The sequence below is a fragment of the Podarcis liolepis genome (assembly GCF_965112155.1).
Source record: "Podarcis liolepis genome assembly, chromosome: 12".
In the NCBI taxonomy this organism is placed as follows: domain Eukaryota; kingdom Metazoa; phylum Chordata; class Lepidosauria; order Squamata; family Lacertidae; genus Podarcis; species Podarcis liolepis.
The window spans coordinates 56,536,594-56,555,223 of NC_139563.1; the positions used below are offsets into that span (position 1 = coordinate 56,536,594).

The 18,630-nt window shown below is 41.7% G+C and overlaps 1 protein-coding gene across 6 annotated transcripts in view; it reads right to left on the reverse strand.

Annotated features, from left to right (window-relative positions):
• Positions 1–18,630, reverse strand: part of GLI3 (GLI family zinc finger 3) — a 238,411-nt gene that overhangs the window by 99,944 nt on the left and 119,837 nt on the right. For all 6 annotated transcript variants that reach the window (XM_083468761.1, XM_083468758.1, XM_083468759.1 and 3 more), the window contains one exon: positions 6,311–6,416. In XM_083468761.1, coding sequence (XP_083324887.1) covers positions 6,311–6,416 — 106 coding nt within the window. The remainder of the gene's footprint in view (positions 1–6,310; positions 6,417–18,630) is intronic.

The following is an 18,630-nucleotide window of genomic DNA, read 5'->3' on the forward strand; positions in this document are numbered from 1 at the left end:
GAGCAGTTAATAAACTGTTGTTGTACCGAATTTGGCTTTGTTTGGACTTTTTTTGACCATAGGAACGCATTAATTGATTTTCAATGCATTCCTATGGGATTTCGTGATTCGCAAGACGAAAAATTCGCTAGACGACAAAACTTGCGGAACGAATTAATTTCGTCTTGCGGGGCACCACTGTAAAACTATTTTAAATATTAAGCTCTGAGCATTACTTGTATTTAAGGCATTCAAATATTTTATGTACATTCAATCAGCCAGTGGTAAGTAGCTGTTATTTATAACAACAGAAGAAGACTGTAATTTACACAGGGCTAAACTGGGAAATAAAATAGCTGAAGGAGTTAACTGTTAAGGCCAATGAAATTAGAATTGAAAAATACACTTTCTTCTTTTTGCTTTCTTCCACCCCGTTACATTTAATCTAATTAAATCTAACCCATAGTTTCTGCATTATTTCTTCCATGATCAAAGAAATGTGAAATATAAATTTAATAAAATAAATATTAAAACATAACTATAACTAAGAAAACAATCTGTTTGCTGCCTGCATGTGCAGTACTGCACACATACAAAAGTTGCAATTCTGCACTCACTTACTTGAGAGTAAGCTCCAATAAGCATAGTGGGACTTCTGCATGTTTGCAAACACAGAACTGCATTGCACAGAAGGAAGTGGTTAACAATTCTCTGTTGAGTCCTGTAAGAAACTTCTATACATTGGCATTGCACCCATGGTAGAACTGGATCGTTCCAAACTTACTTCTTTTGCAGGCTGTTGGGGCTGCAAATATTCAGCTGGCGATTATTACTGATGTAGAGTAAGTTAGTTTATTTGTGCTACTAATATAATTGTGCTTTAAATTTATTTTGTTTTATAGCTGTTGTTTTTAGAGCTAATACAGATGTTGTGAAATTATTTCTTATTGCAGATTGCCATGAGGCCACAAGAAGGCAGGATATAAATGTTTTAAATAAAACAAGCTGTTTTAATAGTACTCATCCCAAAACAGAAATGTGTCTTGTTTTTAGAAGGCAAGACACGCACAAATTCTAATGCTCTTTAAATGCTGCTACTGAAAAACAGTTTAAGTTTTACGTTTATTCATGCTAAGCTGTAAATTGAAGATGTACAATAGGAATACTAAGAAATCTAAACAAGTCCTAACAAACAGGTTTCATTAACTCAAAGTGACACATTTCAGTACATATTCATAAGGTTGGGGAGGGGGTTATTATCTGGCTGTAATTGCAGTTGTTCTAACACCTAATAAGCTATGGTTGGAAAAACAAAGGCAGGTTAATTTGTGATTTCCTCTACTCATTTGGAGGCAAATTAAGTGTCAAACAGCTAATACGGAACATATTTCATTTTATGAGATTCTAATTTAATTCTGCACCATATCGTTGATGCCTTAATATGGGGTGGTTTATCTGAAAGAGGAGTAATTTATAAACCTTTTTTCAACGGAATCTTTAATGATAGGATATGATAGCATAATTATAGCAGTGGCTGCTTGTCCTAAAGTACACTACAGCATCTGACAGCAATTCCATTGCCAAGCTAAACCTTTATTCTGAAGGGCTTCTTGACTCTCTTGTGTATGTAATTTTGCTCCAGAGTTAAATGGGATAAATAATTTCTGTCCTCAAGTAATTAAAGTAACTTGCTAAGATACCATTTATCTTTCTCAATGGGAACATCTATTAAGAAAACCCCTTGTTCCATTTTTCTTGTCTTTTACCCTTGTCCTCTTCTGAATCCCCAGAAATGCTAAGGCTTTATTTATTTCTTCACCCGGTTTCACTGACAATAATGCTTACTATCCATTCAAAGAAGAAAGAGAGAAAGAAGCTGGCTAAGTAACAATTAACTGGGGAGAATGACCAAAAAATGGTACGTAGCCGACACAAAGAATTTCGTAGCACAACTACCAATCAAGCCTTGTTTGCCTAACCTCCTGCTCTATCACTGAACACAAGACAAAATGCAAAGTCCTCCCTCCAAAAAACTCCGGCTCCATTCTCTACATAGAATTTCTCCCACCTGCCACTTTTCTTTCCCCTTTCTCAGCACAAGAATCAGAGAAGGGTTTCCAATGCTAACCAGGAGTGGTTTGATGTCATGGACTGGCTGGATTTCAAGGAATGGGGAGAGGCACCAGCTAGGGAACCCCCAAGGGAAGAAGACTCAGAGCCAGGGAATGGGGGGGTGGAATGACAACGAGTGGTCAGAGGCTGAAGAGAGCAGACTGGGAGGAGGAGGTGTTGGAAGCAGAAGAGACGACAGGGTTTAGTGAGCAGGAAGAGGCTGTGACAGAGGGCAGTTCAGAATCAGAGGCTGTCTACTTGCTGCAGAAGTAGTAGTAAGTAGACAGAAAATGGTATTTTGACCTTGACAGAAGATGCAAAAAGTCTTGCTGGGGTTATATCCAATGCTCAGAGAAGCGGGATGTGGATGGTGCTGTGGTCTAAAACCACTGAGCCTCTTGGGCTTGCTGATCAGAAGGCTGGCTGTTGGAATCCCCGCGACGGTGTGTGTTCCCTTTGCTCTGTCCCAACTCCTGCCAATCTAGCAGTTCTAAAGCATGCCAGTGTAAGTAGATAAAAAGGTACCACCGCAGCAGGAAGGTAAATTGCGTTTCCGTGTAATATGGCTTCTGTCACAGTGTTCCGTTGCGCCAGAAGCAGTTTAGTCATGCCGGCCACATGACCCGGAAAGCTGTGGACAAACACCGGCTCCCTCGGCCTGAAGCGAGATGAGCGCCACACCCCATAGTCGCCTTTGACTGGACTTAACTGTCCAGGGGTCCTTTACCTTTACCCTTACTCAGAGAAGACCACTGAAATTACTGATTCTTAAGTTAGCCAGGCCCATTAACTCCAACTGGTCTGCCCTGAGTAGAACGAGAATTGGGTACAACCCTCCTTTCCCTTTTACTTCTGATGTGTGTTTATTGTGATTGTTACGAGGGAAAATAATTAACTTTCAAACAAAGATAGAAGATCTTTTAGGCCAATGCATACATTCAGCAGAATAAAATGTTAAGGCTTTTCCTGGAATGCACCACTGTAAGGAAAAGCAATCTGAACATCCTCTGTTCCAAATAAAACTTCTCTGCACATAGAAGAACAGAATGTGAGATAAAAGGCTGAACACTTCTCCTTGAGATGCTAATTTGCTTTCTAGAAAGGGGTTTTTTCAATGGGGAAATATTAAAAAATGTTATCTCCCACCTTCACTCTGAAAGGGTACATCCCAACAAAAGCTTTACTGTTAGATTGAATGTCTGAATGTCTCAGAGATGAATAGAACCTAACAAGTCACACCCAAGCTTGAGGACAATGCTAAACGTAACATGAAAGCCACATTACACATTCGCTTTGGTCTGCAGACCTAAGAAGAGTCTGCAACCCTCAACTAGGGATTAAGTCCCACTGAACTCAACAGGACTTATTTCTGAAGTAAACATGATTAGTTAGGCTCGTGTTGTAAGGTTAAGAAAAGGCACAGCAATTCATAGGCCTTCTTTCCAAGGCAGTTCTGCATGCTATTATTCTCATGGAGTGTTGAATTTTCAGCAATGAGTGCACGGGGGTGTCCTCAAAAAGGAAAAGGAAAAGCCTTTGAGCCAGTTTAATTCAGACCATTCAAATGCATTTTACTGCGCAACCGAGTACAATCCAAATAATAACAGATGCAAATAACCTCAATGGAAAAATAAATCACAGTTCCTGGAAGTCTTCTCTCCCCTCCCACTACTCCAACTGTAAATACAGGGTCCCCTGCTTTTCAAGCCCAAGGAAGAATGCAACACAGATTTATTGCTAGCCTTCAGGCCAATTTCTTCTGAAATTACAATTTGGCTAATAAGAGACTGATCCAAAATAACTGCTGGTAAAATATTGTGTATGTTCTTGGGCATATAGTTAGGATTGTTAATATCAATTAATTCTGCTCACAGAAGACGACTTGTTTTAAAACAAATTCATTTTTTCCCTGCAGTATATATGTAATTACACAGCTGTAACTAATAGCCATGGAGAAGCAATCTGCCATCTAAACAACTAGCATTATTCTTCAAAGTATTACTTGTGCTTTTCTTCCTTTATTTCCACACTGTGAGAGAGATTATTAGAGATGATTAAATGTATATATCAAGCCTTTTAGCAAAGGACTGAAACTGCTTTGTGGATTTGGGTTTTTATGGATTATAGTAGTTCTTCTGGATTTTATAGTTGAAAAGAAGACACTGGAACCCCCCCCCCCCGCCCTTCCCTTCTATGTTGACATACCTTTCCCATCCATAATAAAGCAGTGTTTGATTTTGAATAGAGGCTCCCCCCCCCCCGCGCCTAATACATGCTTTCACTAGTATTTTTTTGTTAATTTAGTGTAAACTGTCATACTTCCAATTTTGTTTGGATTACAAATCCATCAATCAAATGACTGGGTGTACATGCATGCAACAACTGTAGACTATGACAATCTACCCCCCCCCCCAAATTCACCCCCTTTCATAGCAGTCACTTGTAAAAAGCTTTTGACACCATGGGATATTTTTAGCAAGAAAGAATTCCAACCTAATCCAAAAACTGAAAAGGGGTGAAAAAATATTCCAGGAGGGGGACACGCCAGTCCCAGTTTCTATAGTGATATTTTACAGTGTTTGGTACTTTTTAATTTAGTATTTATAGAATGACAACTCATAGAATAAATGTCAACAAAATATATAGGTAATAGTTGGTAGCTACCTATTATAAGTTTCACTGCTAAGGCAGTAGGATTGTTTTGCTTCAGTGAACCCACAGACAGATAAACCCCAGGCATTCCAAGAGTAAATCTTGCCCTTTTGCTGCACCACAAAACCTTTCCAAAGGTACAATAGAACATTTAAGCACCTCAGTTTGCAAATCAGCCAGCACCTTCAGGGATGCCACACTTTCTCTCTCATTCCCTCTCTAGCTTTTCTTTGTCTGCCTTAACCATAATGTATTTCTTGCAACATGCAACACCGCAGACGATGGGTTCTGTTAATCAGGTTGGCCTCTCTTAACCAGGGGCTCCAATAGATTTGCAAACCCAGTTTAAAAGGGAACCTATTTAGCATTAGTCGTATTTAGCATCAGTGCAGAAGCCATGCTAAGGTAAATCCATGGGAATGAGAAAGGGGAAACATGATGCCAAAATTGGACCCAGCATTGTATCTGCACAACTCAAAAACTCAGGAGCTGTTTACCCAGTGAGGCAAAGCCACAGCAACAGCCTTCCAGAAGCAGCATTGTGGCTGTTTATCAGGAAGGGCTGTGATGATCAGGGCTGGACCGTCCATGAAACAGACTGAGGCAGTTGCCTTGGACAGTGGAATCCAAGGGACACTGCTGCAGAAGTGAGAATAAATAGCTTATGGGTTCCTGTGAAATCTTGTGGGGCTCTCTTGCTGGAACCCAGAAGCGGTTGCATTGCAACCCCAGTAAATAAAGTTTTGGTGGGGATGGGCACAGGGTGTCTCAGGTGGCAAAACAGGACAGCCACCCCTGGTGCTGATGCACTGATGGAGCCAACTCAACATTTCCATGAGTGAGTCCATATAACCTTGACCTCACTGCCACCTTGGCTCCACCCCATCAGACAGGCAGCTCCTGTAAAACACATGCAGCTTTCCCTGTGTTTTTCTGGTAGCACAGATAGGAAAGCCATGACACTCCAAAACCTCCTGGTGGCATGATCTCTTGAGTCCATTGCGGGGAATTATACACGTGTGTGTGTGTGTGTGTGTGTGTGTCTGTGTGTGTGTGTGTGTGTGTGTGTGTGTGTGTAATCACGCTTCAGTCCAGCCAAGTCTGACACTAATTTGGCTACCCTGCTCCTATCAATCCCAATTTCTCGGATACTTTGCAAAACAAAGTAGAAATGAAATACAGATAGGAACCAGAGTCAAAAAAGGCATGTCATAAGAAAAATTGTTTGGCTTTCGTGTGGATTCTTCCAGTCATGTGAAAGGCACTGAACCAACACCACAAAGTTATCACATCATCTGGAGCCAATTTCCATTACACATAGAAGGTGGTAGCATAAGAGCACCTCTAAACATGCACAGTGTGTCCTCACTGCAGTCAACCCATCCACGTTTAGAGAAAGAGGGCATTGCTTTTAAACTATGGGGAAACCTCTTAAAGGGGTCTGCTAAGGGAAGTTGGTCTCCCGCTGCTATAGGTTGCTCAAGCAGCACAAAAGATGCAGTGACCTATGGTGTTTTTCTTCAGCTGTTCTTTAGTAAGCCAAGGTGCTGCAAGAGTTCATACTTACACATGTAGCGGAGGAATGGGAGATGGTTCGTAATGATAACGCCCTTCATGGTGTCTTGCGTCAATTGGAACAGGAGGGTGGAATGCTGGGAAAAGGTGAGGCGGATCTGAAAAAAGAAACATGGGTTTCCAAATCTCATTGTTATTGTCCCTTAGCAGTATATAATATTTAAAAGATCCAGTAAACAAGTCTGTGTGTACACACTGTCAAAAAACCCCAAAGAAATATGTAAGAAACCTGCACCCAGGCAGCCCCAAACGCTGTGAAAAGAAAATATGAGTTGTATCTACACGGATAATACGAATTATGAACATTTGCATATTTTCTCTTACTTTGCACTGTTAAACTATTTTGCCTAATTCTGCTATTCGTGGGGAAGGATAAGGATCTCTGCATGGCATGGAAGCTCTACCCTCTGGCCTTTGGTTGGCACCCGTCTGTCTCGGGAGGCAATGGATGACTGAGCCTTTGGGGGTCAAACCTCTGGCCACCAAAAACCTCACTGAGCAATGCTGTTGACTTTTCTGGTTTCGAAGTGCACTGCCCATACACTGCCACGCATGGCTCAGGAACACAGCAAGAGGCCTTGCAGCTAGCCAGACTATTTGTCCATCTAGCCCAATTTATTCCACATTGGCTGGCAGTGCAAGAAGTGGCTCTTTCATATCACTTGCTACGTATTTCTGTCTGGCTAGAGGTCCTGAACCAGAGACCTTCGGCTATGCAAAGCATGAGCACTGAGCTACGGCCTGTCACAAGCAGCCATAAGGCTTAAAAAAAGAAAAGAAAGAATACAGAGATTCTCAGAGAATCACACCACATTTTGAAATTTCCCGCACCCCTGAAGACACCAACCTGCCAAGAAGCATGAAGAGGCACACAGCAACAATAATATTGCACAGCGCTGAATATACCTTTGCATTTACATGAACTCAAGCCAAATGTGTAAGATACAGAGTTTGGCTCATCCAATTTGCTTGGCACACATGAATATTCATGTCTTAATTTTAATATTCTCTTTTCATCACTTTAATGGAAAATTACATAAAGAAGTCTTTAATAAATAATTGCAGTGCGCATATGTGAAGTGTCAGATCAAAGAGATCAGCTAGCCTTTCATAAGCACACCCCAATATTTATTATTATTAGCATGTGTTTCTTTCTTTTTTTTAAAGTACTTGTGAAAATATAGTGTAGCAAAGTCCACTGCAAAGTACTACTGGAGCTGGCCCCCCCCATACCTCCCTAGTAATGTTTCATAAATGAAGTGCATGATGGAACATCATCAGGATTAGTGTTTATCCACCCCCTGCAAAGAGCAGACAATTAACTGGAGGGGGGGGGAGAAAATGTTTACTTCACTGCGTCCTGTGTTTATTCCACCACATATTAGTGTGGTGAAATATGGAGAAGCTGCAGCCACATCATCTCTCATAATGTCTCGTTGGCCACAATTTGTTGTAGTGTCTTGGGTGAAATGACAGACCCTATACAAATCCAGGAACATCTCCTCCTCTTTCCATTCTCCCTCACATGTTCACAACAGCATTAGTGGGATGCAGAAGAAACTGAGGTTTCACTTGGAAGCTCTTCCACCAGCCTCCCATATGAAGCGGTAAGAAGCAAAGAACCCACAAAGAACATGCAAACCAGAACTTGGGTCACAATACAAAAAGGCTGAAAAATCCCTGGTGTCAGTACACTATTTGAAACATGCAGCCTGACAAAAGACAGCTGTTTATAGTAAGCAAAACAGATAATAATTTATTCCTAATGGATGGAAGTGTTTTTTTTTTTTTATTATTATTATTATTATTATTATTACTACTACTACTACTACTACTACTACCACCACCACTACTACTACTACTATACTGCCCTTCATCAAAAGTTCTCAGGGCGGTTCCCAATATTTGGAAATCTAATGAGTAAGCTTCTCAGACACCGTCCACATGAACAGAGACCTCATTTAAGTTCACATCTTCACACATTTCAGATCATATTCAGATCACAGTTGCCATAAAAAGACTTTAGATTCTGACTCTTAAATCACTTTCTTACCAGCAAGTCCGAATTGATCCTGAACCTTGGGGAACTGCAATGGATTGCTAATGTAAACGACAAAGTACCACTTAAAACAATAATTTCTAGCGCCTCTACTTCTGTCCTCCCTCTTAAACACAAACATATAGGCCTTGATTCGTATGGGGAAGTTCTCTGCAACCCCCACCAACTTCCACAAGGCTTAGCGTGAATTATAGGGACTCACAGAGGCACGGAGCTGACACACATTTCAGTTCATGTGGAGCAACCTCCGTGACAAACAGCGAGTCTTACTTAAGAACTTGCATTTGGATTCTCCAGTAGAAAACATTAACCATAAATGCTGTGATACCTCATAAAAGATTGTTTGTATTCATCTCCTCCAAGACAAACATCCCTTCACATTGCTTGAGACCCAGGCTGCCAAGATCATATTTCTAAAACAGGCACATTAAACAGCTTTCGGTGTGGGTTTCTGTGGAGTGAGGAAATTCTTAAAAAGCGGCCAATTCCTTTGCATCTATCCTGAAATAATGCCACCAATTCTACCCACATTTTATCTTCTTTGTTAAGAGACATGTTGGAGCATATAGAAGGTGAAAGCTGCCTGTGGTACAAAGGCAAAATCCTAAAATGTTTATATTGACTAGAGCTTCAACACAACAAACCCTGAGCCTGTTCCAGATGCAGAATTCCTATTCGATACCAGCTCAACTAAAGAATCCATCCACTTAAGCCAGGGGTAGGCAACCTAAGGTCCAATCACCTCCTAAATCTGGCCCGTGGACAGTCCAGGAATCAGCGTGCTTTTACATGAGTAGAATGTGTCCTTTTAATTAAAATGCATCTCTGGGTTATTTGTGGGGCATAGGAATTTGTTCATTTTTTTCTTCAAAATATAGTCTGGCCCACCACACAGTCTGAAAAAGGTTGCTGACCCCTGACTTAAGCCCAGCTAATAGGGAGCATCCATAACTCAGCGGTAGGACCACAGGCATTGAATCCAAAAGGCTTGGAGCACAATCCCCCAGGTACTTTCAGATCACCCTTACTTACAAAGAAGCATCAATCCTAGCAGCCTGATGTATATTCTTCATGTATAGATGAATGAGGACCATATGACTAAATTCCTACATGGAAGGCACTTTCAGGATCACGCCTGCTGATAGTTAGCTTTCTGTACACAACTGCAAAGCCCCTATGTTTTCACATTAACTCATACAAGAAAACACAGTTTGTGAATCAATGCAAGTGCTCTTAAGCATCTAAGGGCATGCAATAGTATTATATGCAATTTAAATACTGTAATATTATGTCGCAAGAAACTTGATCATGAATTTCAAGAGCACCCTTTTGTGAGGCCTCTTGCATTAAGCTCCTCATCGGTTCTTAATTGCGCCTTGTTCGCAGTTTCCATTGTGTGGGGAGGGCAGAGACAAAGTAGTCAATCACTGTAACAGAGCTGTCTACAGCCACCAGCATGATGAGGAGAAATCCGAAAAACTGGCATTCACCATAATTATCCAGCTCAGAGTTTATTCCTTACACATGAGCAATACAGCTGTGGAACATCATAGCTCAAGCAGGATGTATGCTAAGTTGCTGCACTCTAGCCATCTCTTGTTGCAACCCTTGACAAAATACCACATGGTGATTTTTCCAAAGTCAAGCTAAAACTGCTGAAGCAGAATAAAGTGCCACTAAAACTGGCTACCCCCTATTTATCATACAATTTCCTGACTGATGGTTTCACAAACCAGCTGCTAAGTGCTGTGTACTCTACTGCCAAAAAAGTAACATGTGAAATGGGAGAAAGGGGGGATAATGTACTCAACCATTGAAATCAATTGCACCAAGGGAATTGAAACTCCACACAGCTCACAGGTAAGCAGTAAATTCTACATGCCTGTGGGTGCAAGGGGGGGGGGGTAGAAACACTTTGAATATCCATACAGAAATCTTCTTCAAATACTTATTTGAAAGAGCCCCTACAGAGAGAACCTGACTTGAACCAGACTGGGGGCCCTGTAACTGGTGTGTGTAGGTGATTTATCTACGTATGGCTTTTATAGCTGCCAACTTGGTTTCCTGTTGGCTCGCTCCTCCTAATACAATATTTTTCTTATTCTATAGTCTTACCAGAAGAGGAAAGGGCATCAGTCCTTAAATTGACATCTGCCTTATCTACCTTCACTCTAACCAATATTTCCCCAGTGAAGAAATATACTAAGGATTGTCTGATCCCCAAAGTGCCAGAGGAGGAAAATATATGAATAGCGCCTATGGAAGTGGAGTCCTTTTAAATGAAAGTCAGTGTATAGGGCTACACTGGAAATATACAGGACTAACTAATCCAAACAGTGGGATATAAGTTTTTCTTTAATGGGTCATGAGCTGGAACCCATCAACAGTTTCTGAGCAGTTTCTTTTTTCAACATTAAGGACTACGTTATTCCCAAGCTACGGACAATGCAGAGCAATACTGGCAATGAGAGGCTTTTATGACCTTTCCTATTTCTCTACAAGGTCAGTGACTCTAGTTCTCCAGGGTGTTTCAGGAGCACAACTTCAAAAGTATACACAAGGGCCAGGGGGTTGCTGAGAACTGTGACAGACATGGAAGCGTTTCTCCTGAACACCTTTTTCTTCTTCTTTTACTCTGAAGGGATTCCTCCCCACCCCAACTATGGGGAACCTTCAGTCATGTAAGCCTCCACCTGCAGTAGTACTACAATTTAAACACAGGTATATTAGTGATAAGGATGCTGATATTTGCGAGCACAGAGAAAAGTACTAGCCATACCTTCCAGGAGCTGCTGAATCAAGAAGAAACAAACCCAATTACTACCCCAGGTGAGGAAACCACAGTTAACGCTGCCATCCAGCCCTCAAAATCTTTGGCTCCAAAGCCCAAGGACAGACCTCTTCTTTCAGCTATCACCTTTCCTTTCTGTCTTGATTTTGTCTCCGGCAGTTGAGCAGTGGTTTGGGAGAAGGTTTTTTTCTGTGGTTTTTTTCTTTCTTAAAGTGAAAGGCATCTGTTCCCTTCCTCAAACAAGATATTCCCCTTGGGCTTGAAAGCAAAACTTTTCATTCTGCCTTCATAATGAATAAAACAGAATCTCCTGTGAAACTTTAATGATAATAACATTTTCTATTAAAATATCAAAGCAAATGCAATCTTCTTGGGAGGCTTGCTGAACTGAGAGCATGGTTAATACAGACCAATAGGAGTCCTCTGACAGGTATTAAAGGTTTTCCAGTATCTTTCTTATTTATCACTTGTCTACCTGCATATGTGTAATCAACATTTTGCATCAATGTGAAGTCTCTGCTAAGTCAGTGCTATACCCATTCCTGGAGCATTACTCCCCTCCTTTGAAATAAGAAATGCAGAATATGAACACACTGAAGATGTACCATTAGTGCATAACTCAGCAATTCTGCTTCATGATCTTAGAATATCAGTTCTCATAAAGGCTTTGTTCTATTGGTCTATTGTTCAATTGGTCTGGTAAATTCACATAGTGCTTTATAAACTATGTGCATGGTCCTAGGGAACAGCTGACTAACTTCAGTCACATCTAATTTTTCATTCTAGCATGAAAAACAAACAAAAAGGAAATAAAGAGAAAGGCAATTAATATTCAGTTTCTTCTCTTGATGATGAAGTATTTTTCAGGGAGTGATGGGGAGGATACATACGGCTACATTTGTCAGTGAAAGTCAGGCTGCCCAGTGTTAGGGTGAAGGTCCATGTCAGTGTGGGATGGGCAGCCTGGAGTGGGGGCTGGCTGTGGGCATCTTGCCAAAGAATGATGATTGCAGTTTTGCTTTTCCCTCATGGAGTAGAAAGCAGCCTTTCAGCTATATGTGAGAAATTAAGAGGTGTGCCCTGGGAAGGGCTCATCAGAGGAAACATGCCCCTTACCTAGGACTGTAAAGATGGCAGTGTGCACAGCTTTTGCCATTGTCTGAACTGTGCCCCCAACTGCAGGCTGTAATTGGGGACCTATGGTATTTGGCAAGGGAATATTGTTTGTCCCCTCTATACGCCAGATTGCAGCCCATTTTGACTTTATGTGCAAAAAACACACTAGCTATCCATTGGGCTGTAGAAGCAGTTGGGCAAAAATGTGTTCCTGCTATTAATACTCATGACTCAAGTGCAGCTTTCCCCAACTTGGTACCCTCCAGACATTTGAGACAACAACCTCCATTATCTCTGATGGTTGGCCATGCAAGCTGGGGCTGGTGGGAGTGTAGTCCAAAGCATCTGGGGGATACTAGGTTGGAGGTGGCTATTATAATGTTTGAGGCAGGTTTCCCCTTCATTTTCATTTTGTCTCAGAGAGGTGTGCTTTCCTTCTCTTTCTACCTCAGAAGCCAATTAGTTCTACGCATTTCTGCTCCTCTCCTTTAGACTCAGCAACAGAGTCAACAGAAACAGTTGACTATGATCTCCATGTACGGTGCCAAAAGTGACTAGGGCCATGAAACAAAAGCCCTGGCAAGCAGAAACAAACGTCTGCATTGGTCTTCTGTCCCTGACATTTCCAAAAATTAGTAGGTTCTGACGGCTACAGTCTGGCTGAAGCCACAGCACACCTGGAACCTGAGCTGGAGACCCTCCAGGTCTAGATTTGGGTGCAACTCCTAACTGCCTTAGCCTGGTCCTGGTGGGGGCCTCGAGGAGATGTCCCCAGTGGTGCGCAACCTTTCAAAACAAAAATAAAGAAAGAAAAGATTGCACTGTGTTTGACGGAGTCCCCTTACTTCTCATTTTGTTTCACTCATTACACTTCTGTGCATGGCTCCTTTGCGAGTTTCCAGCGCTCGTTCCTAGCAATACATTGTTCCAGCTGGAATTCCCACCTTGGCAAAGCAAAGCAGCGAGACCAAGTATTACACACACTTGGTGTCTGTTTTGCCACCTTTGTGTTTATGTAAACCAAAACACCTTGTGGGAACATACTTTATTTGTTTTCAGTGGTTCCCCAACAATCTGGGTGCCAAATGCTTGGAGAAGTAGCTATCTGAGCTGGAAGGAAAAAAGGCTGGAAACATTTTCAACAACTGGCAGCCCCTGAAAGCTCCTTAGCAGGCCAGATTTGCTGCAGGTATTGGCTAAATAGCTGCTGGCTGGCTTTCAGCTAGAGCACTTTATTGCTTTCCACAGTCATTGCAACTCCACTGTGTACAGATTTAAAGACCTATGTTTAAAAAAAGAAAAACCCAGTATTTTAGTAGTCCTATTATTACCTGTTAATAAGCGAGCATGCTAAAATTCCCCTATCAATGTCAATTGGCTCCCAGAAGTTAATATTATTTACTTAGTGATCGCCTAGAATTTACTAAGAGCTGTAAAACAAATTTAGGGAGAGGCTGCAGCCCCAGATGGAGGACTAAAGGTGTCACTAAGGGTGGAAAACTGGACAGTTCTGAGCCATTTCCCCATTGAAATGGACAGGAAATGAGCAAGAGCATGGCAGCGCACAGTTTTCATTCACGCCAATGGACTGTGCTCCACGTTCCTTAGTGGCAAGCAGAGCGTGTCACTCGGATTGTCTGCTTTTGGCAACTAAATGCCTTGGGCTGGCTTGGAACTTCAGGATAATTCCGTGTTACGGCTCAAAATCCGAAGGGATGGAATTGTGTGGTTATTAATATAAAAGGTAGTTGTGTTGACCAATAAGAAAACTTCCGAATTCCATATTAGGGCAACAATGCCTTTATTATACCAACTAAAATGTCACCAAAAAACACTATTTTCATGACTAGCTTTTCTCTACTGTTAAGTTACCTCACATGGGGACAGGCCTAGCCAAATTGGGAGGAGAATGTTTTCACGCCCCAGCAAAGAAGTTCAGCCTTCATCTTTCCCCATGAAGAGGCAGGCATCTTCCCAAACATGCTCCGCGATGCCTCGCCAGGATTACTTTGCAAGATAACTGCATGGCCAGATACCAAACTATGGCCAAGAAGAGAATCCAAGTCTTTTGCTAGTGTTAGGTGATAGGAAAGATGCAAACAGACTCTTATGATCCCTGAATGTCCTTAACTGGCTCCACACACTAGATAGCACTGGTTCGTTTTTCCATATAACCATCAGGCCCAAGTGGCTATTGAAAATGCGCAAGAAGATGGTGGTAAAGGAAACTATTTACTTCTTGTCAATAATGTGTTTTAATAAAAATGCATCCATAGTAAGCTTTTTTAAAACAAAACAAAACTGTATTTCTTGAGTAAGAGGGGGAAAGCATTTTCAACAACAAAAGTGCAGGGATACACAACACAATACATATCGTTCTCTCTTTCTCATACGTGTGTGTGTGTGAATATATGAGAGGCCAAAGAATTTTGCTAGCTATGGAGTACAGTTTCCACTTAAGCTCTGCTCTTGGCAACTGGTATAACACCCCTTTCAAATTATCTACAGTTCTACATCACAAGTATAGGGACGCGGGTGGCGCTGTGGGTAAAACCTCAGCGCCTAGGACTTGCCAATCGCATGGTCGGCGGTTCGAATCCCCGCGGCGGGGTGCGCTCCCGTTGCTCAGTCCCAGTGCCTGCCAACCTAGCAGTTTGAAAGCACCCCCGGGTGCAAGTAGATAAATAGGGACCGCTTACCAGCGGGAAGGTAAACAGCATTCTGTGTGCTGCACTGGCTCGCCAGATGCAGCTTTGTCACGCTGGCCACGTGACCCGGAAGTGTCTCCGGACAGCCCTGGCCCCCGGCCTCTTAAGTGAGATGGGCACACAACCCTAGAGTCTGTCAAGACTGGCGCGTACGGGCAGGGGTATCTTTACCTTTACTTTACCTTACATCACAAGTACATGTGTATAAACTCAAGAAAACAAACTAGAAACAAATGGCACACTCTGGTCCTGTCACAATGTTATTTGGAATTGGAGTCTTTTCCTGGAACGCGTGGAGATCTTGTTTTGCCACGGGCCCTTTTTTATAACTTCTGGGTCGTTGTGGTGTTCTTTAACAAACTTAATAATGTGCTCTCTGCAAGAAAATGACAAATTGGACTCTGCCAGAAACTGACAAAAGAACCCCCTTCCTCTGTTACTTCAAATGCGCAAGTGAAAAAGCAATTTATCTCTCTCCCCAGCCCAAACATTCTGGGCTGCATTTTCTGCTCCTCTAAGTTCCCTGCACATTGGTGTTTACACCATGGATAAAGCTCACACCCAACAAGCAAACAAACAAATTCAAGAAAAGTGAGGCAAAAACAGTTCCATCTCTAGGTTCCAGCTGTGCTTTAATCCAGCTGCTCTGGACTCCTGCCTGGCTGCATACATGTTGATGGGATCTTCCTACAGTCATATCTTTTTCCTTCTGTGGTGGTAGCAATAAAATACATAACACCAGGAAAGTTTATGCTACTGCATATAAATCAGCCCTAATGCACAGAAAGTTTCAGCTCCCAAAACGCATTCATAGCTTTCCGGAATAATGAGAAAATGGAATTCTCTAAAAACCAGAGTTCCTGATTTGGATGATTTATTAAGACTGAAATCAGAGAGCATGACCTCAACTAAATTCTGTCACACAGAATTCAAGCATTTTTGCTTTCACAACTGGGGCTAATGAGTCCCCTGTAGCCCTGTAGCAAGGAAATTCTGCACATTTACTATACCCTATTTCACCTGTATACGTTGGCAAAAGAAACTAATAGACATTATGCATAAACACATCCTTTGCAAATACTGTGACTATGCAGGTGAAGATGTATCTAAAAACAGACATGTCCCAATCTACATGTTAGCACACTCTGGGAAAGTTTTGAAATTTAAGAACATTCTGGAATTATTAAATCATATAATTCAGATTGAAGTGGTGATGGGCACTGGTTCAGATGGCTTTTAAAGCACTGGTTTCCAAAGGATTATACAAATTTATAGAGGACAGGCCTGTCCACTGCCGATAGCTAAATGGAATCTGAGATTCATAGGTAGAATTGCTGAGGATCAGGCAACTGAGGATAAACAATGGAAGAGGTTGCTGTCTTCTGCCTGGAGGCATCTGCTTGGCCAGTACTGCAAACAGGATGCTGAACTAGGTGGAATTCTTGGTTTGATCAAATAGGGCTCTTTTATATTTAAATAAAACTCTTGAAGCTAATTTCCTAGACCTGCCCTAAGCACCTACGACATGGCGGTCGTAGAGCACAACTTGCAACTCGCCAAACCAAATGCAGCACACCAACCACGTACGATAGCCCACCAGAGACTCAACGGACATCCTGCTTTTACTGCCATCTGCAGAATACAAAAACAAGATAGCTGCCAAAGCACAAAATGTACTCTTAGAGTGGTACTAGTGGGACATTATACAAGTGTTGCAGATACGTTTGTGGCCGGCCTGCCTCACACTCAACAACTGCGAAGTAGAAGTAACTTCAAGAGGCGTCTAAAGTGGCTGATTTGTATATCAAGCTCACCCATGTGCAGTGAACCCACCTTGCAGACTAGCCCCCATCACAAGACCTCTCCACTAGCCCCCAAGCCAGCTCATGGGGTTTGTTCCTGCTCTTATTTCCATTTTCCATTCCCTATTTCCATTTTAACCTAATGTTGCCACAGGAATGCTCATCAGCTCATTGGTCAGGAAATGTGAAACGTTGGCGTATGCACATGGTCCCTGGAAGGTTCCCCATGAGGAAATGCAACCCTTGGGCTGAAAAAGGTTCCCTCACCCCTGCAATAAGTCCCATCAGCTGCTGATAGATTTGTACTCTGAAGTAGTGAGCTACTTTGGAACCTCATGTTTTATGTTCTGATCTATTTTCTAATATTTTTAACAATTCTGTATGTTTATAAACTTGATTGTATGCCACCTACGGATTGCCCTGTGTTAGGCAAAAAAATACAATAAAGTAATTAATCATTAGTAAAAACATAATTTTTACCTCTCTCTTTTCTTGTTTGCCTCCCACAGTGCTAAAAGGCTTGTGCCTGGAATTATGCAAGAATGCAGTCCTACACACGTCTACTCAGAAGTATGTCCCATACAGTAAAATGGAATTTACTCCCAGGTATAAGTGAGCATAAGGATAGGATTGCAGCCACATCCTGCAGTTCTATTTTTGCCATTTAAATGGTCATTACTGACATAAACCCACAACTTCCCAATCTGGCATCTCCTTCAATATGCAGTTTTCTGTCTGCCAAATCATTAAAGAAAATTAAATCCAAACACAGATCATTTTTCCAGACCTAAATCTCATTCTTTTACTATGTGTGTACATTCCTCTGAGTATAAGCCTATGACTATTTTCCCTTTCCATCATTCTGATCTTTCTTTCCAGATAAGATGCCTTTAGTACTATACCAAGTTCTGAACCAATGCCACATATTTTACTCCTTCTAAATCATTCATTTTGCCCAAAAGTTTTGTAAATCTTTCCAAAGAGTGATTTAGTTATTTAATACTGACTTGCTCTTGCTCTTTCAAGTATATTTTTACATATAGTGTTCCCTAATAACTTTGTTACATTACTACAGGCTATTCTGAGTTCTACCAAACCATATTTGCCAGAATCTCTCTTCCTTCTTTGAGGGTTCATTTTTCCAGTCCTTTCTTACCTCTCCAGTAGGTTCACACATTTCAGAAATAGTTATCACACACCAATTTTCCCTTACTTATAACAAGAAGCGAATGCTGCTATCACACTGCATTTACCGTATTTTTTGCACCATAACACTCACTTTTTTCCTCCTAAAAAGTAAGGGGAAATGTCTGTGCGTGTTATGGAGGGAATGCCTACGGGTGGCATGCCTACAGATTTTCCTCCTCTAAAAACTACGTGTGTGTTATGGTCGGGTGCGTGTTATAGAGCGAAAAATACGGTACTTTTGCTGCCAGCGTTGGTACTGCGAACTGCAGTGTCACTCTTCCACCACTGTTCAAGCAGGAGAGTCCACGCAAACCTTCATAGAAACCCCTTCTAAAATGCCTGGGTTGGTAACTTTTAAGGGGGTATTTAATGCACACCCTTCCTTAAATGAAAAGGGGTGTACATAAGAATATCTTGTTAAAAGGGAGGAAGGGCTGCATCATTTTAGCATGGGATTCCATGGAAATCGCTAATAAAATGAAGAAAAAAACCTTTGCATTTTAGCATCACCTTAACAAGTTAAAGGTAAAGGACCCCTGACAGCTAAGTCCAGTCACGAACGACTCTGGGGTTGCAGTGCTCATCTCGCTTTACTGGCCAAGGGAACCGACATTTGTCTGCAGACAGTTTTTCTGGGTCATGTGGCCA